Source organism: Rousettus aegyptiacus, unplaced genomic scaffold (genome assembly GCF_014176215.1).
Source record: "Rousettus aegyptiacus isolate mRouAeg1 unplaced genomic scaffold, mRouAeg1.p scaffold_m13_p_6, whole genome shotgun sequence".
Lineage (NCBI taxonomy): Eukaryota > Metazoa > Chordata > Mammalia > Chiroptera > Pteropodidae > Rousettus > Rousettus aegyptiacus.
In genome coordinates, this window is record NW_023416309.1 from 109,607,797 (window position 1) to 109,629,201 (window position 21,405).

The 21,405-nt window shown below is 52.3% G+C and overlaps 1 protein-coding gene across 10 annotated transcripts in view; it reads right to left on the reverse strand.

Moving 5' to 3' along the window:
• Positions 1-21,405, reverse strand: part of SLC39A11 (solute carrier family 39 member 11) — a 299,781-nt gene that overhangs the window by 187,230 nt on the left and 91,146 nt on the right. For 9 of the 10 annotated variants that reach the window (XM_016143613.2, XM_036223070.1, XM_016143617.2 and 6 more), the window contains one exon: positions 16,894-17,052. The exons of the other annotated variant lie outside the window; for it this stretch is intronic. In XM_016143613.2, coding sequence (XP_015999099.1) covers positions 16,894-17,052 — 159 coding nt within the window. The remainder of the gene's footprint in view (positions 1-16,893; positions 17,053-21,405) is intronic. 10 annotated transcript variants of the gene reach the window in all.

Sequence of the window (21,405 nt, forward strand, 5' to 3'; positions counted from 1 at the left end):
GCAACGATGTGCTCCAGGTGAAATGGCCCCGGAGGGACAGCAACACCGGGGCCGGGCGGGGAAAGCTGGAGGTGCCTCCGGAGCAACGAGTCACACCATCGCTCCCCGAACGACTGCCCACAACTCTGCTGGCGGGGCTGGCTGCTGTGCCCCGCTCCGTCAGGTGGTATTGATCTGAGATGCTCATCTCCGTCCAAACCCTATGCTGGGGGAGGCCAGCGGCAGACCCTGACCTAGAACCTTCGGAGGGAGGATGGTGCCGCCAACACCTCGACCTCGGACTTTTAGCCTCCGAACTGCCCTGATAAGTTCCTGTTATTGAAATCGGATTGCGGTACCTTCCAGCAGCAGCCCTAGGACACTAATGCATTCTCCAGTGAGACCGCAGGTGTCCCCAAAGGTAGGATGGCCCTGGGAGCGACCTCTGAAAGCAGGACGTCCCTTGTCTCTGCACCAACCGCTATGGGGAGATGCCGAGACAGAGGTTCGAACCACAGCTGGGGAGCTGGACTACGTGGGCCAGTTCCCGGACCCGGCTGTGCATCCAGAGCCCCCTGTGGAGCATTTCAGAACTATATGTATCTGAGCCCCAGTCTAGGCCCCTAAATCAGAATATCACGTGATGCCACCTGCCCGGCAAAGAGGCCCACAGAACCTTCCGGGACTCCTCCGACCTGAGCTTCCATCGCTGCCACACCGCTGTGTCCTCTACACCCCAGCCAGGCTGAGACCAGCAGCATCGAACTCGCCTGGGAGCCTGTGAGACACAAAGAGCCCCGGGGCCCACCCCAGACCTGCCGATTCAGAATCTGCATGTGAACCAGGTCCCCAGGCGAATGGTGTTCATACTCAGGTCTGAAAAGGTCTTGCAGATGCTCGGCGAATGTATGACAAACGATTGTGAGGAGAGGACGAATAAATCAGAACTGTCTGAGAGGCAGCACTGCACAGCTGTCGATCGCATGGGAACTGCAGCTGGAGTCCCTCGTGGCGCTGCTTTGGGACCCAATTCTCTGATCCATAAAATGGGGGAGAATCCAGCATCTGCCACAGAGGACTGAGGACTGAAGGAGTTAATACACTGTGTCCAGTGCATAACAAGCACTTGACAAGTGCCATCTAGAAAAAACTAAAAGATGGCCCAGCTACTCTCTTCGACTGCGACGGCTACAGTTTTTTATTCAAGAAGGGGAAGAATAAAAGGATAGGGTATTAGGAAGCTCTGCCAGGACCCGAAGTTGCCTCTTATTAGGTACTTACCAAATGGACTTGTGTAGAGTGTATCCAATTTGTCTGAAAGGGCACTTAGCAAAGGCTCTTGAATTTGCGACATAAATAAAGCAGAATAAACAATTAACCCCACAATCCACTAAAGACAGGACTGAGGAGAATCTACTACTCCCACAGCAAATTTAGACATGTTAAAAATGCTCCCTATGCCCCCAAAAAGAAGGCATGTGATTACATTAGTTTTTTTAGAAATCTCTAGGGGGAAAAAAAAATCAATTTTTTTCTTCGAAGACAAAATCCTGAACCAGAATATCATCCCTTTTTCCACATCATGTCCTTCCCCGCTCCAAAAAAAATCCATGAAATGAACGCAGAGGGGTAAAGTTCTAAAGTGAAGGCTCTGGATCACCCTCACCCACTCGCCCATCCAAAAACAACGCCTCCTAACAATAAATGGCAGGTGGGGACTATTTCTTCCTCTGGCCCACGGCATGGATACTTTAAAGAGTGTTCATAAACCAGGAAACAGAGCCACACAAAAGATGGCAAACAGTTTGTTCGGTTAGTTGGTTGGTTGGTTATTAGCCGACCAAATCCAAAACAAAAGGAAAAAATCCCCAGGCCTATGTTTTATTTTAAATAGCCAAGTGTTCCTTTTGTAAGTATAGCTATCTTTCATTTTATGGAATCAAAGCTTTTTTTTTTTTTTTTTTTTAAGGTTAACTATTAACAGTAGGATTTTTTTTAAAAAAAGAAAAAGATCCTATTTTATCACGGATTTCCGCTTTTGAAAGTAGAGGTGCCATATTTGGGAAAAAAATCTCCCTCAATAAATTAAATTAAAAAGCCTGGGTAGGAAAATAGTCAAGAACAACAACAACAACAAAAAATCAAATAACCCTTTTTAACAAAATAGGCAAAGAACTTGAACATGCATTTCTGCAAAGATAATATACGAGTGGCCAACGAGCATATGAAAAGCAGCTCAACATCACCAATGACCAGGGAAATACAAAACCACAGAAACATACATGTCATCTAGGATGGCTGCTATCCAAAAAACAAACAGACAAAACAGAACAGTGCTGGGCAGGATGCGGAGAGACCGGAACCCGTGTCCGCTGCTGGTGGCGTTGTCGAACGGTACGACTGTTCACAGACAATAGTACAGAGGCTTCTCGAAAAATTAAAAACGGAACTACCATGTGACCCGGCAATCCCAATTCTTCTGGGTTTCAGAAGCATCGAAGTCGAGGTCTCGAAGAGACATTTACACACTTACGTTCATAGCAGCACCACTCGCAAAGGCCAAGATGGGGGAGCAGCCCAGGCATTCGCCACGAGATGGACGGGGAATCTAAACGTGGACTAAGAAGGAAGGACATTCTGACACACGCTTCGACGTGGACGAACCTTGAGGACATGATGCTAAGCGAAATAAGCCAGACACAAAAAGACAAACACTGTGTAATTCCACTTCTTATGAGAGGTTTCTAAAGGGGTCGAATTCATAGGGACAGGAAGCGGGATGGTGGTGACTAGGGACGGGGGGGGGGGGGGGGCTGGAGGAAATGGAGCGTTCCTGCCGAAGGGGTACTTGGGACAATGTCAGACCCGCAGGGTGAAAAAGTTCTGGGGGTCGGTTTCGCCACAGTGTGAATATACTTAGCACTACTGAACTGTACTCTTAAACTGTACGCCGAAATGTTCGAGATGATAAATTTTACGTTATGTGTTCTTTTTGCCACAATAAACAAACAAACAAAAATAATAACAACAGAAAAGAAAACAGTCAGCTGCCCTCACCACGTGCCGGAGGCTGGAGTCCCGCCGCGGGGGAGGAACGGGGCCACACTCCACAGCGCTCTCCTTACTGTGGTATCTCCTTTCCTCTAATTGTCTGATCCTTTTTATTTGCAATGAAATGATTTTACCGAGATAACAATGAACAATGAGCGTGCGGTACAAAGATTCTCTTACATTGCTTGGAGCAACCATCATGCCTTATGACATGATAATAGCAACGGTATAAATATTCCATTTATGTCAAATCATTCTGTTTACACCATCCCAAGATATGTCTTAAGGATACAGATTACCTTTAAGCAATCCCGGTTGGTATCTCTGTTTTTGCCTTTTAGTAGATTTTTTAAAGGGCATCTACAGTTCTAAGAAATTACTGTTGAACTTGGGAAGCATGTAAACTCACAGTGACAATTTGTCATTCATCCTCACCTCCTGGAGTTTATGAAGCCAGGCTCTGAGGGAAGATAATTTTTCTTATTCCACTGTTTCAAGATGTAGACTTTTACATTCATTATGAGAAAAGTAATAAGTTCCCATCGTGAAAATTAAACACAGGCCACTGCAGAGAGTATCCATCAGCATTTCAGTCCTGGGATAATGCTCTTCCAGTGATGGACTTCCCGTATGGACGTCACAAAACAATCATTTGGGGACATTACTGTCATCTAGGATAAAATGAACATTCTTGTAAGAGGCTCTCCAGTATTTTCTTCTGTTTTCATCAGCAGAGCAATTTTCTCTTTCTACGAGAAGTCATACTAGATTACACAGCATAAAAATGGATAATGCTGCTCGTATTATCAGACTATTTACAGATGATGCTGTAAATGGCTTATCCGTCTCATTACACGAAAGGCAGAACATCCCAAATATTCCATCTCAGAAGGAGACATCGGGCTGAAAACTTAATTAAATAGGAGTCGGTGACATGCACTACCTTTGTGTCCCGCCTGGTTTTACTGTTAGGGCTGCCATTACAAATTACCACAAACGAGGTGGCTTAAAACAACAGAAATCGATTCTCTTACAATGCTGATGGCCACAGGTCTCAAATCCAGGTGTCAGCAAGGCCATGCTCCCACTGACACCTGCAAGGGAAGGAGCCTTTTTTTGCTTCTAGTGTTCAATGGTTCAGGACTTAGGGTCACAGAACTCCGGTCCCTGCCTCCATGTTCACGTGGCCACCTTCCCCGTCTTCCGTTTCTGTGTCTTTTCTCCTTCTAAGGACACCAGTCCTATTGGATTTAGGACCCAACCTAATCCAGTATAACCTGACCTTAACTAATTACATCTGCAAAGAGCCTATTTCCAAGTCAAGCCACATTCTGAGGTTCTGAGAGAGGCGTGAACTCTGGGGGGACACTTTCAAACAGGCATACCCACCCCTCTGCCATGCGATTCACGTGGCCAATGATATGAGGAGAGGGCAGAGAACACGATCTGACCTCACACAGAAAAGGGGCAGGAGGACACTCTGCGAAGACACCCTGGTGGCAAGTGAGCCAGGGCTGAGGTGGCTGTGGAGAGTGTCATCGACCAAGGCGAGGGGCGAAGGGGGGCCGAGTCGCCCGAGATCTGGGACGATGGCTGTAGATTTCACCATGGTCTGAGTTCGGGTGGCTGTGACCGACACCACACGGTGGGGACTTGAAGGACAGAAATGTCTTTCTCACTGTTCTGAAGGCTGAGAGCTCAGGGCACCGGCATGGCCCGGCTCTGGAGAGGGCCCTTGTGATGCTGAGACTTACAAGAAATACGTACTTGCTCTCTATCCCCAAAGCTCTTAAAGTCCTTGAAATTTCCTAAGTGTTAAGAGCAATAAATGTCTTGCTATTCCTATCAGACCCCTTTCCACCACATCTGAGCTTATGTTAACGGGGTGACCTTTGGAAAACACCTAGATGGGGGGTGGTTGCCAGGGGAATGAATCATGTGATTAGAGGGTAGGAACTTCCGGCCCCTCTGTCACCTCGTTGGTTGAACGGACCGCCAACAGGCAACGATTTAATCGAGCATGCCAATGTAATGGAGCCTCCATAAATCCCAGAAGGACAGGGTTCAGAGAGCTTCCGGGCTGGCGAACACATGGGTTGAAGCCCAGGTGACAACCTGGACTCGAGACTGGCATCTGAAGGAGGAAGGGACCGTCTTTTGGGACTGGACCCTTAACCTATAGGATATGATGCTATCTCCAGGCAGACAGTGTCAGAAATGAGTCGAATCGTAGGACGCCCAGCGCGTGTTGGAGAAAAAACTGGGTGGTGTTGGAAAAAACACCCACAGCAGAGCCTCCCCCTGGCTTGTGGATGGCCGCCTCCTCTCTGGGTCCTTACATGGCAGGGAGAAAGAGGCGGGGGTGCGGGCAGAGGCGGAGGGGCCAAGAGGGAGAGGAAGAGGGAGAACAATCCGGTGTCCCTTCTTATAACGGCTCTGCTCCCACCCTGAGGGCCCCACCCTCACGACCCCATCTAACCCTAATTATTTCCCAAAGGCCTCGCCTCCAAAGTCCATCACGTTAGGGGTTAGGGCTCCGGCACATGAAACGGTGTCCATGGCAACAACCTCGCTATCAAACCGGGTGGACAGCCTGCTGGCGAACTGCTTTGTGAGTGGAGGAAATCCAGTTCCTTAAAGTTAAGGCACCAGATCACTGAAGGCTTCCGCCGCAGCTGGTCAAATCGCTGTGGTCTCTGAGCGGCCAGCTGGTCACTCTTACTTTGAACAATCCCGCTTAGAGACAGACACCACGGGAGAAGTGGCAAAGGCAGACAGTGGTCCTTACGGGAGAGGCAGAAAGCAGGGGGCCACCTGCTTATGGGATCAAACAGCCCACTGAGAGGACACCTCGCCTTCTAGAGCCCAGAGGCGACACATCACGATGAGGGCCCTCCCCTCTGAAGATCACAAGCAAATAACACACACACACACACACACACACGTGTGTGTTTTATTAAGCCTGAATCCATAACTTGTGAAAATAGTGAGAAACACGAAAGAAAATCAAACAAGAAACATGATTAAAAGTTATTGCCTCCGCGTCCACATTTTCTGGCATCCGGAAACTGACATTTATTGCACATCTGCTGCATGTCAGCCAGGCTGTGTTAGGGGCTCTGTGTGCATCATCTGAGTTAATCCTCAGGGCTACCCCCTCAGGGAGGAGCACAGCCATTTTACTGAAGAGGATGCTGAGGTGCGGAGAGATGAGGTAACGGCCCCAAAACACTCAGTCTATGAATCCAAGCCAACTAGATCCGAAGCCCACGTTTATGCCTCTGTAACACGTTGTCCCTAAAGAAGCTTTATCCCCACCTAGAATGCAGGCTTGGGTAGGGGGCCTGGGCGTGTTAGAAAGAATTAAGATATAATACACATAATGATATATTATTATATAATGCCGTTATGGAATATCATTATATGCCATCATATAACAGACCATAACATAGTATCATTATATAATATAAACAACTCACCTCTATGCCCGATGCTCTGAGCGAGTAAACCCAGCATCGGCCTGCACGGTCCCAGCTCGTTACCACTTCCGCCACGGAAGCAGAGGGACTCCGGGCATCGCCAACGAGCCGGTCTCCTGGGACACCTCCCACTGCCACTAGTCTACCGCGCGGAAACCTGATACGCAAACAGCGACTGGCACAATGGGGAGGGTGAGCAGAGCCAGGATCGGGGTGTCAGACGGAGCAGGCGGGTGCTTTCACGAAGCTGTCAGGAGGATAAGAGGAGGGGAAAGACGGCGGTCATGGGGGACACGTGCCCACAGGAACCTGGAGCCCGTCAGGAAGGGTGGACACACACACACACACACACACGCACACGCGCACGCACACACACGCCCGCGCTTCACGCTTGGCGCCGACAGAGAACAGACATCTACGGCCGCTCGCACGCCGCCCTTCCGCCGCGGGATCGCGCGGTGAGCACAGAGCGGTGACGGGCGCCCCTTTTCATTCCTTCCTGTTTTGCGTAAAGGTCCGAGCGGGACAGCTGACCAATAAGGAAACACACGAACAAAAACCATCCTCCCCAAAACGCCTCCGCTATCCCTACCAAACACACTCTAAACCGTGCTGTACGACTAACGCGGATGCTGCTCAACGGCCCCGGTGATGCAGGGTGTCGGCCAGGATGCGCCGCGCTTCGCCGCAGGAACGAGCGACCCCGCCGCTCCACGCGCGGGGGCGCCGCTCATTCCCGCCATCCCGGCGCCAGAGGCTGCAACTCAGCACGCGTGGCTGCGCTCACCGCCTGAGCCGCGGGCATCCTACTCAGTGAGACGGGTCTATTCTTACACGAAGGAGCCTTGGTTTTCTTGTCTGTAAACTAAAATTAGCAATTGCACCTGCCTCGTGGGATAATGCAGGTAAAGCGCCTGGCACGCACCCTGACATGCTCCATAACCGTGCGTTTTTCTTATGACATTTCCCGTAATTCCTACGACATTTCGCATACGGAGAGAAAAAGAAACAGGAAAACGGGCAGAAAGCAAATGTTCCACGTCACAGGGAACAGTTGCTTCCATGTGGTGAGATTAAACGTAGATTTTTCTTATTTCCTAGTCTCCATTTTTTTTTTTTTACAATTAACATGTATAATTTTAATCCTTAAGAAAAAAAGAGAAACATAAATGTATTCAACACGAGACACCAGAATAAAGTTTAAAAAGCAACTGGCCTAGATCAGCCCGTGGGCCAGATCCAGCCAATGCCCTGTGTCTGTGTAGCCTACAAGCTAAGGATGCTTTCCACGTTTTTAAAAGGGAAATGACTGCATTACATAAACTATCCACGATAGGTAAACATAGAAACCAAGTGGATTAGTGGTGGCCAGCGGGGAGGCGGGGGGTGGGGGGGTTCAAGGAGGAATGGGGAGTAAATGCTTAAGGGGTACAGAGCTTCTTTATGGGGTGACAAAAAATGTTGTAGAACCAGATAGCAGTGTTGGCTGCACAAAATTGTGAATGCACCAAACATCACTAAATTGTTCACCTTGAAATGGCTAACTCTGTGATATATGAATTTCACCTCGATTTAAAAACATATATTTTTTAAGGAGACCGTGAGGTGCGGGAGGGGCTCTGGAGCGCCCCCGAGTTTTCCGCATGCATCCCTCGGAGGCTACAGCCTTGCAGATTCCCGCCGCACTGCTCTTCCCCCTTCCGGACTGTTCTGTGATTCTCTCACTACGGTGAGCCCTGAGATCCCCCCAGAGATCTAGTCTAACACGCAGGCGCCCTGGCCTCGCCCCAAGCCGTGAGTCACTGAGTGTGGGCGCCTGCGTTTTTAAAGCCCCCCAGGTGTTTCTGGGGCGCTCTGGAGTTTGTACCCTTTGGACCGGTGTTCCCTCCCCCTTTGCACCCCGAGACCGGCCCCTCACCCCTACGCCTTTCTTCCCCCTTTCCTGAGTCTTTTGCGACAGTAAGACGTTGGCTTCCAAAGGAAAGAGGAAGGTGCTAGAATTGCAGTGAATCATCCAAAAAACATCACCTGAACAAAACCGAGTTACAAGCGGCCTTCGGTCGGTGCTCACCAGCCTAGGCGGACCATCAGAGCTTTTCATGGCTCTGTTTTGTTTAGGTACCCGGGCCTCGCCCTGGACGCAGTGAATCAGAACGTCCACGGGGAGGTTCCGGTGTCGAAAGATTTCCAAGGCACCAGAGAGACAGCTGCTCTGGTCCCTCCCTCCGCCCCCCACCAAACACACGTCCTCGTCGGGGCGGCGCCGCTTAGGAAAGGCTCGGTCCACGTGGCAGCATAAGTCTTCAGCTTCCTCGGCAAACATAATTAAGAAAGTAAACAAAGCATGAAAAAGTGATATGACAGATTCGAATTTCAGATCGAGGTTTCCTGCTTTCTGCCTGCACGTTTAATAACCTGCGCCTCCTGTTCGTAGTGCCAACAAAGGAGTCAACTGCACAGGGAATTATACATCTGCTTCCAGAAAACAACTCACCATGTACAGAGAGCCCTTTCCACTAAGAAGATGGAAGGAGTTTTCATATAAATGATCTCATTTCGTCTTCCCAACATCTCCATCCATCCATTCATTCATTCATTCAGTCATCAAATACCTCCTGACGACCTACTGTGCACCAGGCACCGTGCTAGAGTGTAGGACGTGGGAGACCGGAGCAGACCCGTCCCTGCCCATGGCCCCCGCCTTCAGGTCCACAGCTAACGACAGCACAGGGCACAGGAGGAGGGCCGGGACGGGGGAGGTGCAGAGTGGAACCAGGCCATGGGGCGGCTGGGGAAGTCTTCTGGGGACGAGACACACACTGACCGATCCTGCGCCGTGAGCAGGGGAGGCGGGCAGGCGCCGGGGGGAGCAGTGTCCCGCGCTGCTCGCCACTGCCATCGTGTCTGCAGTGGTGCGTCGGGTTTTGCACTGAACTCAGAACAGCCCTGTCTTGATCAGGCCAAGGCAAGGTAAGTCCTCCTCCTGCTCCCCCACGTCATGGGAAAGAGGAGGCTCCAAAGGGGACTGGCTGTGATTCTGGAGACGCGGGGATGAAAATCCCTTCCCTTCCCCTCCGCCAGCCGTAGGGCACGGGACGGCCAAAAGGAACCGCACACACGGAGCTGCACCTGCTCCTACCCCGGACACGCCTTCCGTCACTCAGCCCCGGGGCTCGATATGGAGAGAATAACGCTGCAGTTTTTCCGGTGGCTTGAATCCCACTCCCTTCTCTCTGAGACATCTCCGCTCCCAGAGCTCGTTGCTCTCTTCTTCTCCGACACCAGACCGCTAACTCCTCTAGGGCTTTGATTCCCCAGCCTCGGGACCTGTTGTCAACGCTGCCACCGAGACTGCCACGATCCAGGAGGCCGTGGACGACACGGGCACGGCCAGCCCCTGCTCTGGTGGGCACCGGCCCCGGCACAGCAGGCACCCAGCTAGAGACGCCGCCGCGAGCCGGGCGCACACGCGAGCCCGGCAGACACGCAAGCCAGGCGCACACGCGAGCCCGGCGCACACACAAGCCGGGCACACACGCGAGCCAGGCGCACACGCGAGCCCGGCGGACACACGCTGCCCCCTCTGGGAGGAAGGAGTTAATACTCCACACGCGGCCAGCTCCTCCAGCCATCCGCCCTCGTAAATCATCTTTGCCAGCCATTCACTGGTTTAATAAAATTCCTGGGTGGCTCCTGGATATCTGTCATAAATATGCTTCCTGGCTCAACAGCTGGCAAGGGAGGGCAAGCATTCAGGCACGAGTTTATGGTCCAGAACAGTAAAAGGGGCTCTAAGCACGGAGAAGGAAATCCGGGTCCTCGAAGGCCCAACCCTGCCTGTTCGCATTTAAGAATCCCTGACACTTCGGTACAGAAACGAGAACCATTCAGTGCTCGGGGAGTCCATTCAGCGAGCCAGTCTAGGCTGAGGTGGCAGCTTCAGAGTGTGTGTGTGTGTGGGTGTGTGTGGGTGTCCATGCTAGATCCACAGAGGGTCCTCCAGGAAGCCACAGACACTCTTTCCTCGATGAGCCAGCACCGTGTGCACAGCTAAGACGCACAGGCGCACAAATGGGTGGGGCAGACCTCACCAGCAGCCCAAGAAAACAAAGAGCACGTGGAGGGCGGAGGGCGTTAGCAGTGAGCGGAGCATCCCCAGCAGCTGGCTGTGCGGTGCAGTTCAGCCTGCCGCCTGCCTCGCCAAGAATCAGCACCACGCCTGGAGAGCTCCCCAACCCCCTTCTTAACTCATCCACATGCCACCGGGACCAAAAACGACACCGGAACACCTTCCTGGAAGTCACGGGAGGCTGCAGAATGCATCGCAAGGCGAGGGGGCCCACCTCAGCAGTGGCTTCCACCTGCACCTTTGGAATGGGTGCTTGGAACCCGGGGGCACCTGAGGGCCACTCTCTCCAAACGTCACACTGTGAAGGCCCTGCCACGTCCCCGTGAGCCGAGAGCCCCCAGTGTGATGAAACATCCTGTCCCTTTCACAGGAGACTCAGCGCTCCCACTGTCAGTGAATTCCTGCGAAGCCTTTCCAAACGCTCCCCACCGGGACTGTGAGCCATTGCTCACCGCTGGCAAGCTCACAGGTCTGCTCCATTAGAAACAAAGGATTAATTAGCATTGCAGATTCATTAGTGCTTTGCTGCTCCAGGCATACTCAGTCAGCCCGCCAAGCAGGTGCCGGAACTGCCGTTAGCTCTCCTTCGGAACACCCGGTGCCTAAACGGGTGGCCTCTGACGACATCCACGGCGTGACCTATCTCTACCTGAGTCACCTCTCAATGTTGGTACCATAAATATCTAAAGAAACCGAGGGGATGTTGTTATGAGATGAAATGTGTCCCCCCTAAATTCGCGGGTTGAATCCCTAAGCCCCCGTACCTCAGAGGTGACTGCATTTGGAGGCGAGGCCTTTAAAGAGATGATTAAGGTACACAAGGCCGAGGCCGAGGCCCTCAAGGTGGGCTGTAATCCGATTGCACCGGCGCCTCTACAGAGGAGGAAATTGGGACGCACAGAGAGACGGGCCGGGAGGCACAGAGGAGCGACTGTGTGAGGTCACAGGGACAGGGCGGCACCTGGGAGCCAGGGAGCGAGGACGCGTAAGAAACCGAGCCTGCCGACACCGTGACCTTGGACTTCCAGCCTCCAGAACCGCGAGGAAGCACGTTTCTGTTGCTTAAGGCCCGCAGTCTGTGGCGGTTTGCTGTGGAAGCCCACGGAAATAAGCGCAGACGTCCAGGTAGTTAAGAAAAGGCGCCTCTGCAAAGCCTCATCCTGCTCTGACCTGGTTTGACAGACGATGGAGCTGCTGACCCTCCCCCGGCCCAGCCCCTCTGGACGACAAGTGTTCCCACAACGCAGGAGCTGCTGCTGCTGCTGCTGCTCTGGAGGCCTCTCCGGCCCAGCCAAGACGTCAGGCGTCAATCAACCCCAGGATGCACCTGACGCTATGGAGGAGAACTACGATCTCAAGTCTCAACAAAGCATAAGGAAGAAGGAAATACTAAGACCGAGGCAGAGGGCCAATTTTCACCATAAAGCTAGTTGGGCTGATCTGACCATATCACGCTGATGCTACAGACTCTCAGGTGGATGACGCCTCTGCAGTTTCTATAAGATATTCTCTCTCTCTCTCGCTCGCGCGCTCTCTCTCTCTCTCTCCTGCGCTCTCTCTCTCTCCTCTGTAAGTTATTCTTTTGTGAAATAGAATCAGAATGTTAAAGGTGGAGAGAATCCATGAAGGAGAGAAAAATGCGCAAACAGGGAAAATAATCGCCTCCTGCCACATCGGTCACTTTCGGACTGTTGTGTGTGGTCCCTCATAGCACCTCTAGCCAACCCATGTCAACACCAGCAAAATTTGGGTGCATATTAAAAATACATGCACATACTGCTCGCTTAAGTTTCCAGCAGAAGCATTTTCTTTGCCACCACAGAGGAAACTAAGGCTGGGGACACAGGTAAATCACGGAGGGACGTGAGAAGAAGGTAGATCCCTACCGCACGCTAATCTCCCCCGTCCTCTAGAGACTGTCTGGGCACGACCAGCAGCCACGCTCTCTCCAACAGGACGGTCCCAGACACCCACTACCTTCCTGTCCCCCTGCAGTTCCTGGGCAGTCTCCTCAAGATGTCCGAGAGATGGGTGGGGGTGGGGAGCACACATCTCCCAAGAGAGGAGACTGCCAAGATGTAAAGCCAGCTGAAAAAAAGCAAGTAGCAGCAACACAGACAACATGTTGCCATTTGTTTTTCAGAAAATACAAAACAGAATTCCATTTCCAGATCCACATATACACACACGGAGAAGCAGAGAACAATCGAACCACTCCAATCAACGACTAGGATGCTGCGCGGTGCTAAAACGGCTATGGATAAAAATCATTTGGAATTTAAAAGTATCAGAATTCACAGACTGATTCCAACTGTGTAAAAATGTATCCATGGACGTACATAAGTTAGGAAAGGGGAGGGGGAGCTAAAGGAGTCAGAGCTTGCACTGCCGTCCAGCTCATTTGAAGTGTACTCGAACAGGACAGGCAAACGGGGAAAGGAAAGAGAGAAGAGAAAGAAGCCGGAGGGATACCCACTAAACATGACAACGGTAGACTCGTGCGTGAGTCCGCGGCTGCCGCAGGCGGTCCGCACACTCTGGGCGGCTTATCGACAACGGAAACGTTCTCCTCTCAGCTCTGCCCAAGATCAAGGCGCTGGCGGACCCGGTGCCTCGCGAGGGCCCCATTCCTGGTTCGCAGACAGCGTCTTCTTGCTGTCCCGTCGCGTGGCCAGAGAGGGCTCGCCGGGGTCTCTCCAGAAAGCCACTCATCCCGTTCACGAGGGCTCCACCCCCACGACCCGATCCGAAGGCCCCACCCCCAAGCACCGCACACTGGGGATTAGCGTCAACGAGCAGATACAATCTGTGTCAGGAAGGCGCTGCCACGTAAATGTTTTATTATTTCATAAGGGGGTTTTTGTACTGTATTGATGTAATTCCAATACGACTAAAAAGAGTGACCTGAGACCCTGGAGAGCACACACCCTACCCGCCTTCTCCACCTGACCCTTCTACCCACCGGTAGGAAAATCTCCCCTTGAAACTGTGTGCGAAGGCCTGCCACCCACCGCCACCCTCAACTTCACGCGGAAGCAGAACTGCAAAGGTCACGAAACACGTGTCACTGCCCTGGACGCGCCGGGCACAAAAATGTCACCATCCAGCTGTTCCGCGTCCGCTCCGTCTCTCCCGAGGGCCGTCCTAAGGGGGAGGAACGCCGGCCCGAGCCACACCCCCGTCACCTGCCAGCCCTCCTCCCGGGCCAGCAGGTAGCACCTTCCTCCCCTCCCCGGGGTCCCTGTCCCCCCTTCATTAAGACACCATTTGGCAAACTGTTTGTTTCCCACTAACAGTTACTGCATGACTCCTTCTCTGTTTTATTCTCAGACAAATAAATAAAAACAAATACCCAGTTCAGAGAGCGATTTGATGCGCTCGAAGTTAACAAAGCCGCAGTGGCTTCGACCTGACAGGTTATGATGAATGAAAAACCCTTTTCATGAGCCATATTTCGTTTTGGCTCCAAAAGGGCGACAAATAAATCTGAAAGGCTGAGTGAAGGCAAGAGGAGTTAGAGACCAGAGTTCATTGTTAACCGCTTCCTCCCCCAACCCGAGGTCTTGCTGCCCTTGAGGTCCTGAACCTATAAATACACCCCGGGTGGGCAGCGGCGGCGTTGGCGGGCAACTGAACAGTGCTCGACAGCCACAGACAGGGGTTCAAGTCCGGGTGTCGCTGCAGAACCCTCCGGCCACACCTCTGCCCTCCCTGGGCGTCTACACTGCTCATTTTCCCAGGGGAAGTGACGTAGACAGACTCACGTCCTCTCACCTGTCAGTCTCCAAGCACTGTCCCGGAGGGCAGTAAGGAGGCCATGGGGCTTTCTGCAGGCAGACCCCGCTTTATCCCAGGGCCTGCTCTGCGAGGCAAGCGCCCCCCCCATCAGGGCTACAGCCAACGCCTTCTGCTCCCCCCTCTCCCTCCTGCATCTGGGCAGTCTGCCAAGCCGTGGGGCTTCGGCAAACGGTGGAGTGAACGGGAAACTGAAGAGGTCTCCAGTGGAACGGGACGGCAGAACTCCCCACAGCCTCCGAAGCCACCGGCTCAGAAATCCCCAGAGCAGGGAGCATCCCAAAAACAAATCCTAGCCCCGCAGAGGACTGTATTCCCGAGGATGCTCGGTTAAGGCTGGGCCACCACACGAACTTGCGATCAAACACCCATTAACTCGGACTCCCCAAAGCATCTTCCACAGACCCAGGCTGCTGCCCTAAAGGAAAACCTTCATTCTGTGCCAGAGCGACAGCGGTCAGACATGGCGACATTCAGTGATTATGGCAATAATAAACGACTCCTAAGTATTTATGAGACCTTCCGAGACAAATTCCCTTTCTCGCATCGAGGGCAAGAATTATTTTCTTTTCAAATTTCCTACGACAGATGTTTCCTGTCAGACCGATTTTTCTGCCCATCACTGAGGTTCTGGGTGTTAACGCTGATGACGCCCTTTTCCGACCCGATGTGCACCCACCACTCCCAAACCATTCCTAATTTTCTGTATAGTCTGTATGAGACTTTCCCGTGGGATCTCCTCCATATTCAAAGCATACATTAGGCCAAACGTGAAGCAAAAGGTTTTTCTTTTTTTAAAAAAAGGTACTGTGCGCTGCACAGTACAAATTGGCCAATGACTATTAACAATGCCCAGAGAAGGCTTCTATGTACAGACAGCTGGTCAAATGTACCCGACCCCTCTCTGTCACCACTCCCCAGTGCCAGCAAGTGGTGGCCCATCACGACTGCAAGAGCCCTGAGCAAGACTCTATCTTGGAAGCCCAGTGGGGTCCAGCTGGGGAGGCAGAAAGAGACCCAGCAGCGGCTGCCTGCTGTTTGGAAGTTAAGGCCACTGGCCTCAAGATCTCATCGCCAGGGTGAGTAGAACACCTCCAACCGCAAGTTCACACACGACCGGGGCGGATCTGAGAGCAGACCATGGCGGCCCACACTGAGGACCCCTCGGAGCTATGACCGCACAGATGAACTTGACGGCAAGGAAGACCAGGGTCCAGGGGGCAGAGGCGGGCACTGCCATTCAAGCTTCTGGTGAAAGGCAAACAGACAAACAAAAAGCCATCTGGCCTTTCCCCCAAGACCGCATCACGGCTCTCCACGGCTGTCGGGGCCAGAGGCCGGTCCTTTCGTGACACAAGTCATCGGTTTCTCATTAGGCCCAGGGCCAACTTCCCAGGAATTCGTCCTCCTCTTTCTGCAGCAGGGAATTCAAGGCAAGAAAGAGGGCGGGTGGGCAGGAAAGAGGACGTCGGCCTCCCTCCCGGGGCACACGTCCAGCCGAGGCCAGGGAGCCTGACCCGATCCTCGCTCGCCTTAATCCGACAGAGGCAACAGCCTTCGACCCCATTCTCCCCCACAGGGTCTCTTCCCGTACCCCCTCCATTTCTGGGGGAGCAGAGAATTAGAGCACCAGCTGAGGTCTCACAGGGAGCTCTGCCCACCTCTAGGACTTGTTGAGACACAGCATCCAGCAGGCTACATGTGCCTGTACCGGGTTCGTACTCACATCGACTCCTCTCTACTGATGGTAGTGCATGCAGACAGCCCGGTTTTAGCCTCTGCCACCTCCCAGCCTGACCCTGGCTGTCCCTCATGAGGGGTCACAGCCAGACCTCAGGCTATGTTTCCTCCTGTGCTTCTCTATGACCAAGCGCACGCTCATTCCCCAAATCCAACCCGCCGGCCCGATTCCAGATGTTTTAACGTTGACCTGGCAGCGCCTCGAGGGAGCTGTCCTCAAGCTACGGGCAAGAACACCGGAACTAAGGGATACACGACCAGGGAGTGGCAAAAGCGACCTCCACCCAGAGCCCTGCTGCCCAGGCGACCCCCTCATCGTCTGATTAATAAGCCCTTGCTGATGCGATGCTTTGACAACGGTCTCATGCCACGGTTGGGTGTGCAGTCGTCTCCCTGGTGACGTCATAAGCTCTTCGAGGGTCAGGACCATGAGCGTGGTCACTCGCTTTCCCAGCTTCCACGTTCGTTCACACACACGGTGCCACACAGCATGACGTCAGCCGCGCTCTATATTTGTAATGAAGTCTGACATTTAAAATCTGAACTTAGCAGAATGTAACTCAGGGGATGATTAGTCATGTTACCAAGAGCTTGTTTTCTTTTAGGAAAAAAAAAGTCAAATGCAATTCCTCTCCATAAAAGCCTTAAATGGCTGAAATATCCATTTCGATACCGCGGGTCACTTAGCCGCGTGCATCACATTTGATGGGCGGTACTCACCAGGTGAGGCATCGCGAGGTCGGCCAGGTAGACGAACGCAGCTCCCAGGGTGAAGCCAACGGCCACAGGGAAGAAGGCGAAGGCGCCGAAGCCTCCGGAGGACGTGGCCATCTCAACCGCCGGGGCCAGGAGAGACCAATAGGAAGCTGCTAACATGACCTGGAAAACCGCAATGAGCAACAAACCATTAAGCCCACCACGGGAGGCCTTGCCGGTGGGGATTCCCACTGCTTTCTACGGCCCAAACCGAACCCTACCATCCCCCACGTGCCAGGTCTTCCATCCTCAATGGTAGGTACTATCTCAACCAAAAAGCCTCCAGCAGAACTCCTGGAACTATTAGCGTGAGAACTCAATTTGGGGTAAAATGGAGTTGACCTTGGGAGGATGGAGTCTAGTCTGTTGTCGCCCAGCCTCTATTTCGATGCTTCTCAACCAGGGACATTCGAAGGCATTTTTGGTTGTCACACTAGGAGTATCTAGTGACGAGAGGCCAGAGACGCTGGTACACATCCTACGATGCACAGCCCCTGACGACAAAGAATCATTCGTATCGACATCACTACTGCTGCTGATAAATCCTGTTGTAACCGAATACTTCCAGGACACGCCGCTCACTAATGCATTAGCGCCGCGGCGCTGTAAGACCGCTCTAAGCATCATAAAGGTCTTCCTTACATTCGGTGGAGACCTCTCTCCCTCCAGTTTTACCCATTCGCTCTCGGTCTGCTACCTGGAGCACCAAATAGTGCATCTTTCCTCTGTGATATGAAACGGCCTTTGAAATATTTGAGGACGACCAGGTCGATGTCGGCTCGGTCTCGTCGATTTTCTTATCTCTCAAAAGGAAGAAGGGAACTAATATTTATCGATCGCTCACTACTTCCAGGGAGCAAGCTTCGCATTCGAAATCTTCTTTTATCATCCTAACAAGCCAGGGAGGCAGATATTGTTTTCTACTGCTATTTGTAGATAAAGAAATTGAATGTCAAAGTAATAAGATAATTTGCTCAGGGTCACATCGTCAATAAGTGGAAGAGCCAGGGAGCTGAACGAGCAGGGCCATAATCGCCTCGACGAGGGAGAAAAACTCAAGCGAAACGAGAAAAAAATGAAGCCGGACCCAAATCTCAGTGAGGTCAATTCAATAAAAGACTCTCCAGTGTTTACCAAATTAAACACTCACGCACAGTCATTTACTCTTAAAAATGTGGTGACATCTTCTTGGGTATAGTACACCCACCACCCATCGTAACCATATGACAGTCGTCACTGACAGGCGAGATGCTGAATGGATTGCTAAAAATGACTTAATTATGCCTTGTCTCGAAAAAATACATCTGCATCATCCGTCTCCAGAATAACATTCAGGGTGACAGAATGAAGTGTTACAGAAGCGACAATGAAGAAAGAATCCACGAAGGAAGCGATTTCGCTTCTGCCGACCACCATCTACACGGTCGGTCACTCTGGGCTGCATCCTCCCAGCAAAAGCCTCAGTGCCGCTCACAGAAACTTGCAAATGCCTCAGAAACTCCACAAGAGAATGAAAACAGCTCATCAGGTCACCTCCATGAGACCGTCGAAGGATGCTCGTGGGCTTCTTCTCCGTGCCAGAGCCTAACCCACCCCTTTCCCAGACTGTGGTCTCACTCGCTTTAGAGTTCAGCACACCTGGGTAGCTGCCATTCGTAGTAAACACCCACCGAGGAGGCCCGGCAAGGACGCAGAGCCCTGTCCAGCCCCCTCTCTCCCTGCCTGTTTCAGGGCCTGCCATACGGTCTCAGTGCCGACCCCTCTGAAAGCACGTGCTCCAAGTACAGCCACTCACCTCATCCTCCAATCCCTCCCCAGAGCCTGTCCTTGTCAATGTCACCTGGGGTACCTCCTCAGGCTCGGCTCCCCATCCCCTTCTCAGCACAAACTCCAGCCTCTTCTGCCATCCCTCTGCATAACTGAGTGCCAATCTTTTTTCTGCCCCTACATGTCAGAAAGATACGATGTTCTCGTGGGCAAGGGATGCGAGGTTTGCAGAAGAGGTGTGCCTCTCAAGGGAGGGTTTACCAGAATCTGAGACGCCCGAAAAGGAAAAGCATCCCGGGTGATTCGGGGGGCCCCTCCCTGACAATCGCTGTTCTTTCTCCTTCTGGTCAAGACCAGGACCCAGTTGAATCTCCTTTGTTTCTTTATCTCGACGGCCTCCCTGCCTCCCACATAAACTGGAAAACCACCAAAGAACAATCTGAAATGGAATTGGGTGGCCCGTCTGAAATGACCACAGGGCTCAGAGGAAAGTCATTTAAACGGCATACGTGGTAGACAAAGTAATGACCTCCCCTCTCCAAGACGACCACATCCTAATCCCTAAAACTCGTGAACACTGTCACCTTAGATGGCAAAAAGGCCTCTGAAGCTGTGATTTGGTTAAGGATCTTGAGATGGGGAGATTAACTTTGATGATCTGGGTGGGACCGATGTAATCACAAGGGTCCTTATGAGAGAGAAAGAAGGATTGGAGTCGAGAGAGAAGGTGTGATGACAAGATTGAGTGTTTTCATAATGGAAGACCCTGATTTCACAGTGAAAAGCCAAGGGGGAAGCAAATGCTCCTAGGTACAAAAACTCGACTCTCAGAAGTGTTTCTGCGTGATAATGAGATGCCCGTCTGCACCGTGTTTTTGTCAAAGGCATCAAAATCATGGCCTTGACACCAGAAGACTAGAAGGGACTGGGGGAGACATTTAAGATGAGCAGGTTATCTGCAAGTTCTGAGAGTAAAATCCCCCAGTTTCCTTCTGTAATTCCCAAAACCTAACAAAACTCACAGGCTCCTTTTTCTTATCTTAAAGTATCTCTCAAAATGCCACAGGGACCCATACTTTATAATGCTATTAATTTCCCTCTGGTGTCAGAGGTATCAGCACAGAATAATCAAAAGCAATCAGCTAAGTCCCTAACCTACCGCAGGCAAACCGTTTCATTTCCCCTTAAGTGCTCATTTTGGGACAATTTCAGCCTTGGAAATATGAATGGATTTGTGAAGAGTTCCTTAAGGAAGAATACATCAGAACAGGGGCAGTCGAGCATTCTCTTATGAGAGTAATGACTGCTTAAAGAGTGGAAGAAAATCCAAGCCGCAGCACAAAATTTCCCTCTTCATAAAAAAGGGTGCAGAAAATATTGCACGTGCTCTGAGCATCAGCACCCATTATTCCAAGGGCACACGCCTAAAGATTAGGGCACAAAAGCCTACAGAAGGCAGGAACACGGGATTCAAAATAACAGCACCCAACTCAAGGCCTGCTGCAGGGCAGGTCCTCCTTAAACGTCTGTTGAAGCCGATGACCGTGGACTCTAACCTCAAGGCCCCTGTATAACAAAGGAATAGGCATGACCTTGCAATCCACACAAATCAAGGCAACAATTACTTTGAAAGTGCAGAAGCCACGTGACGCTTCTGACTTGGTCTCCAAATCAGATATAAAATTAATTTGTGAAAGTCAATTAATAAGTACCTAATTAGTGACTAATTCCATGAGCCAACATTATGCTAGATCCTCGGGGGCTGCAAGGGAGGCAGACGGAGAGGCCGGCCTGAGTCCCGCCTTTGCAGAGCTGGCCGCGGACCAGGACGAGAGGGACCGCGGGAGACATCGTCGGTGATATCCGAAACGACACGGGAAGGAAGCCCGCGGTCGCTTCAGGGTAAGGAGGCGGCAACGTCGCGAGGAGTAGGACATGGAAGAGCGCGCGGCGAAGCGCTCCTGAACGCCGGACGGCGTGGGACGGGACACGAGGCCGGGGCCGTCGAGCCGGGAGAGGCTGTGTGCGCGGTCCGGGGGGCGAGCACGCCGCAGCCGATGACGTGGGGACCGCAGCGGGGTGGCCATCCTGGCTGGGACAGGGGGTGCGTGCGGGGTGCCGCGAGGACTCTGGGGATGACGAAGGAGGCTGGCAGAATGGCTTGGGCTTACGACAGTGAGTGGGTCGTTTCTAACTCCGGTCGCCCCGGAGTGGCCTGGAGCTTTCGGGGTCCCTCCACAACCTCCCAAACAGGTTCTCCCAGCGGGGAAACCGACGGACTGGCTGCCGGGCTGCTGGGTGATCCAGATGGGAGGCGGGGAGGGCCGGACCAGGACGGAGGCCGAGGGCCGGGGCGGAAGGAAGAAGGCCACGTACGGCCCTCCGGGATGAGGTCGCCACGTCTGTTCTGTACTGAGTCGCCCACCAGAAACCCCGCGATGGCGGCCACAGGAACTGCGCCCTGAGCCGGCCTTCCAATCTGGAGTGGCGGCTGTTAGTCGCGACTCAAGCGCGGATCACACGCACGTGGGGACGTACACCTGTACCTCATTTCCTTTTATCGGACAGTCCTCACAATACCAGCTTCATGTGATTTTACAGAATTACACTTAACAGCTCCAACTTATAATCACATACGTTCAGCTTCGATTACGGATAGTAACGGATACAGACCTGCCTGAACGACCCGACTCTCGTTAGCTACGCCGA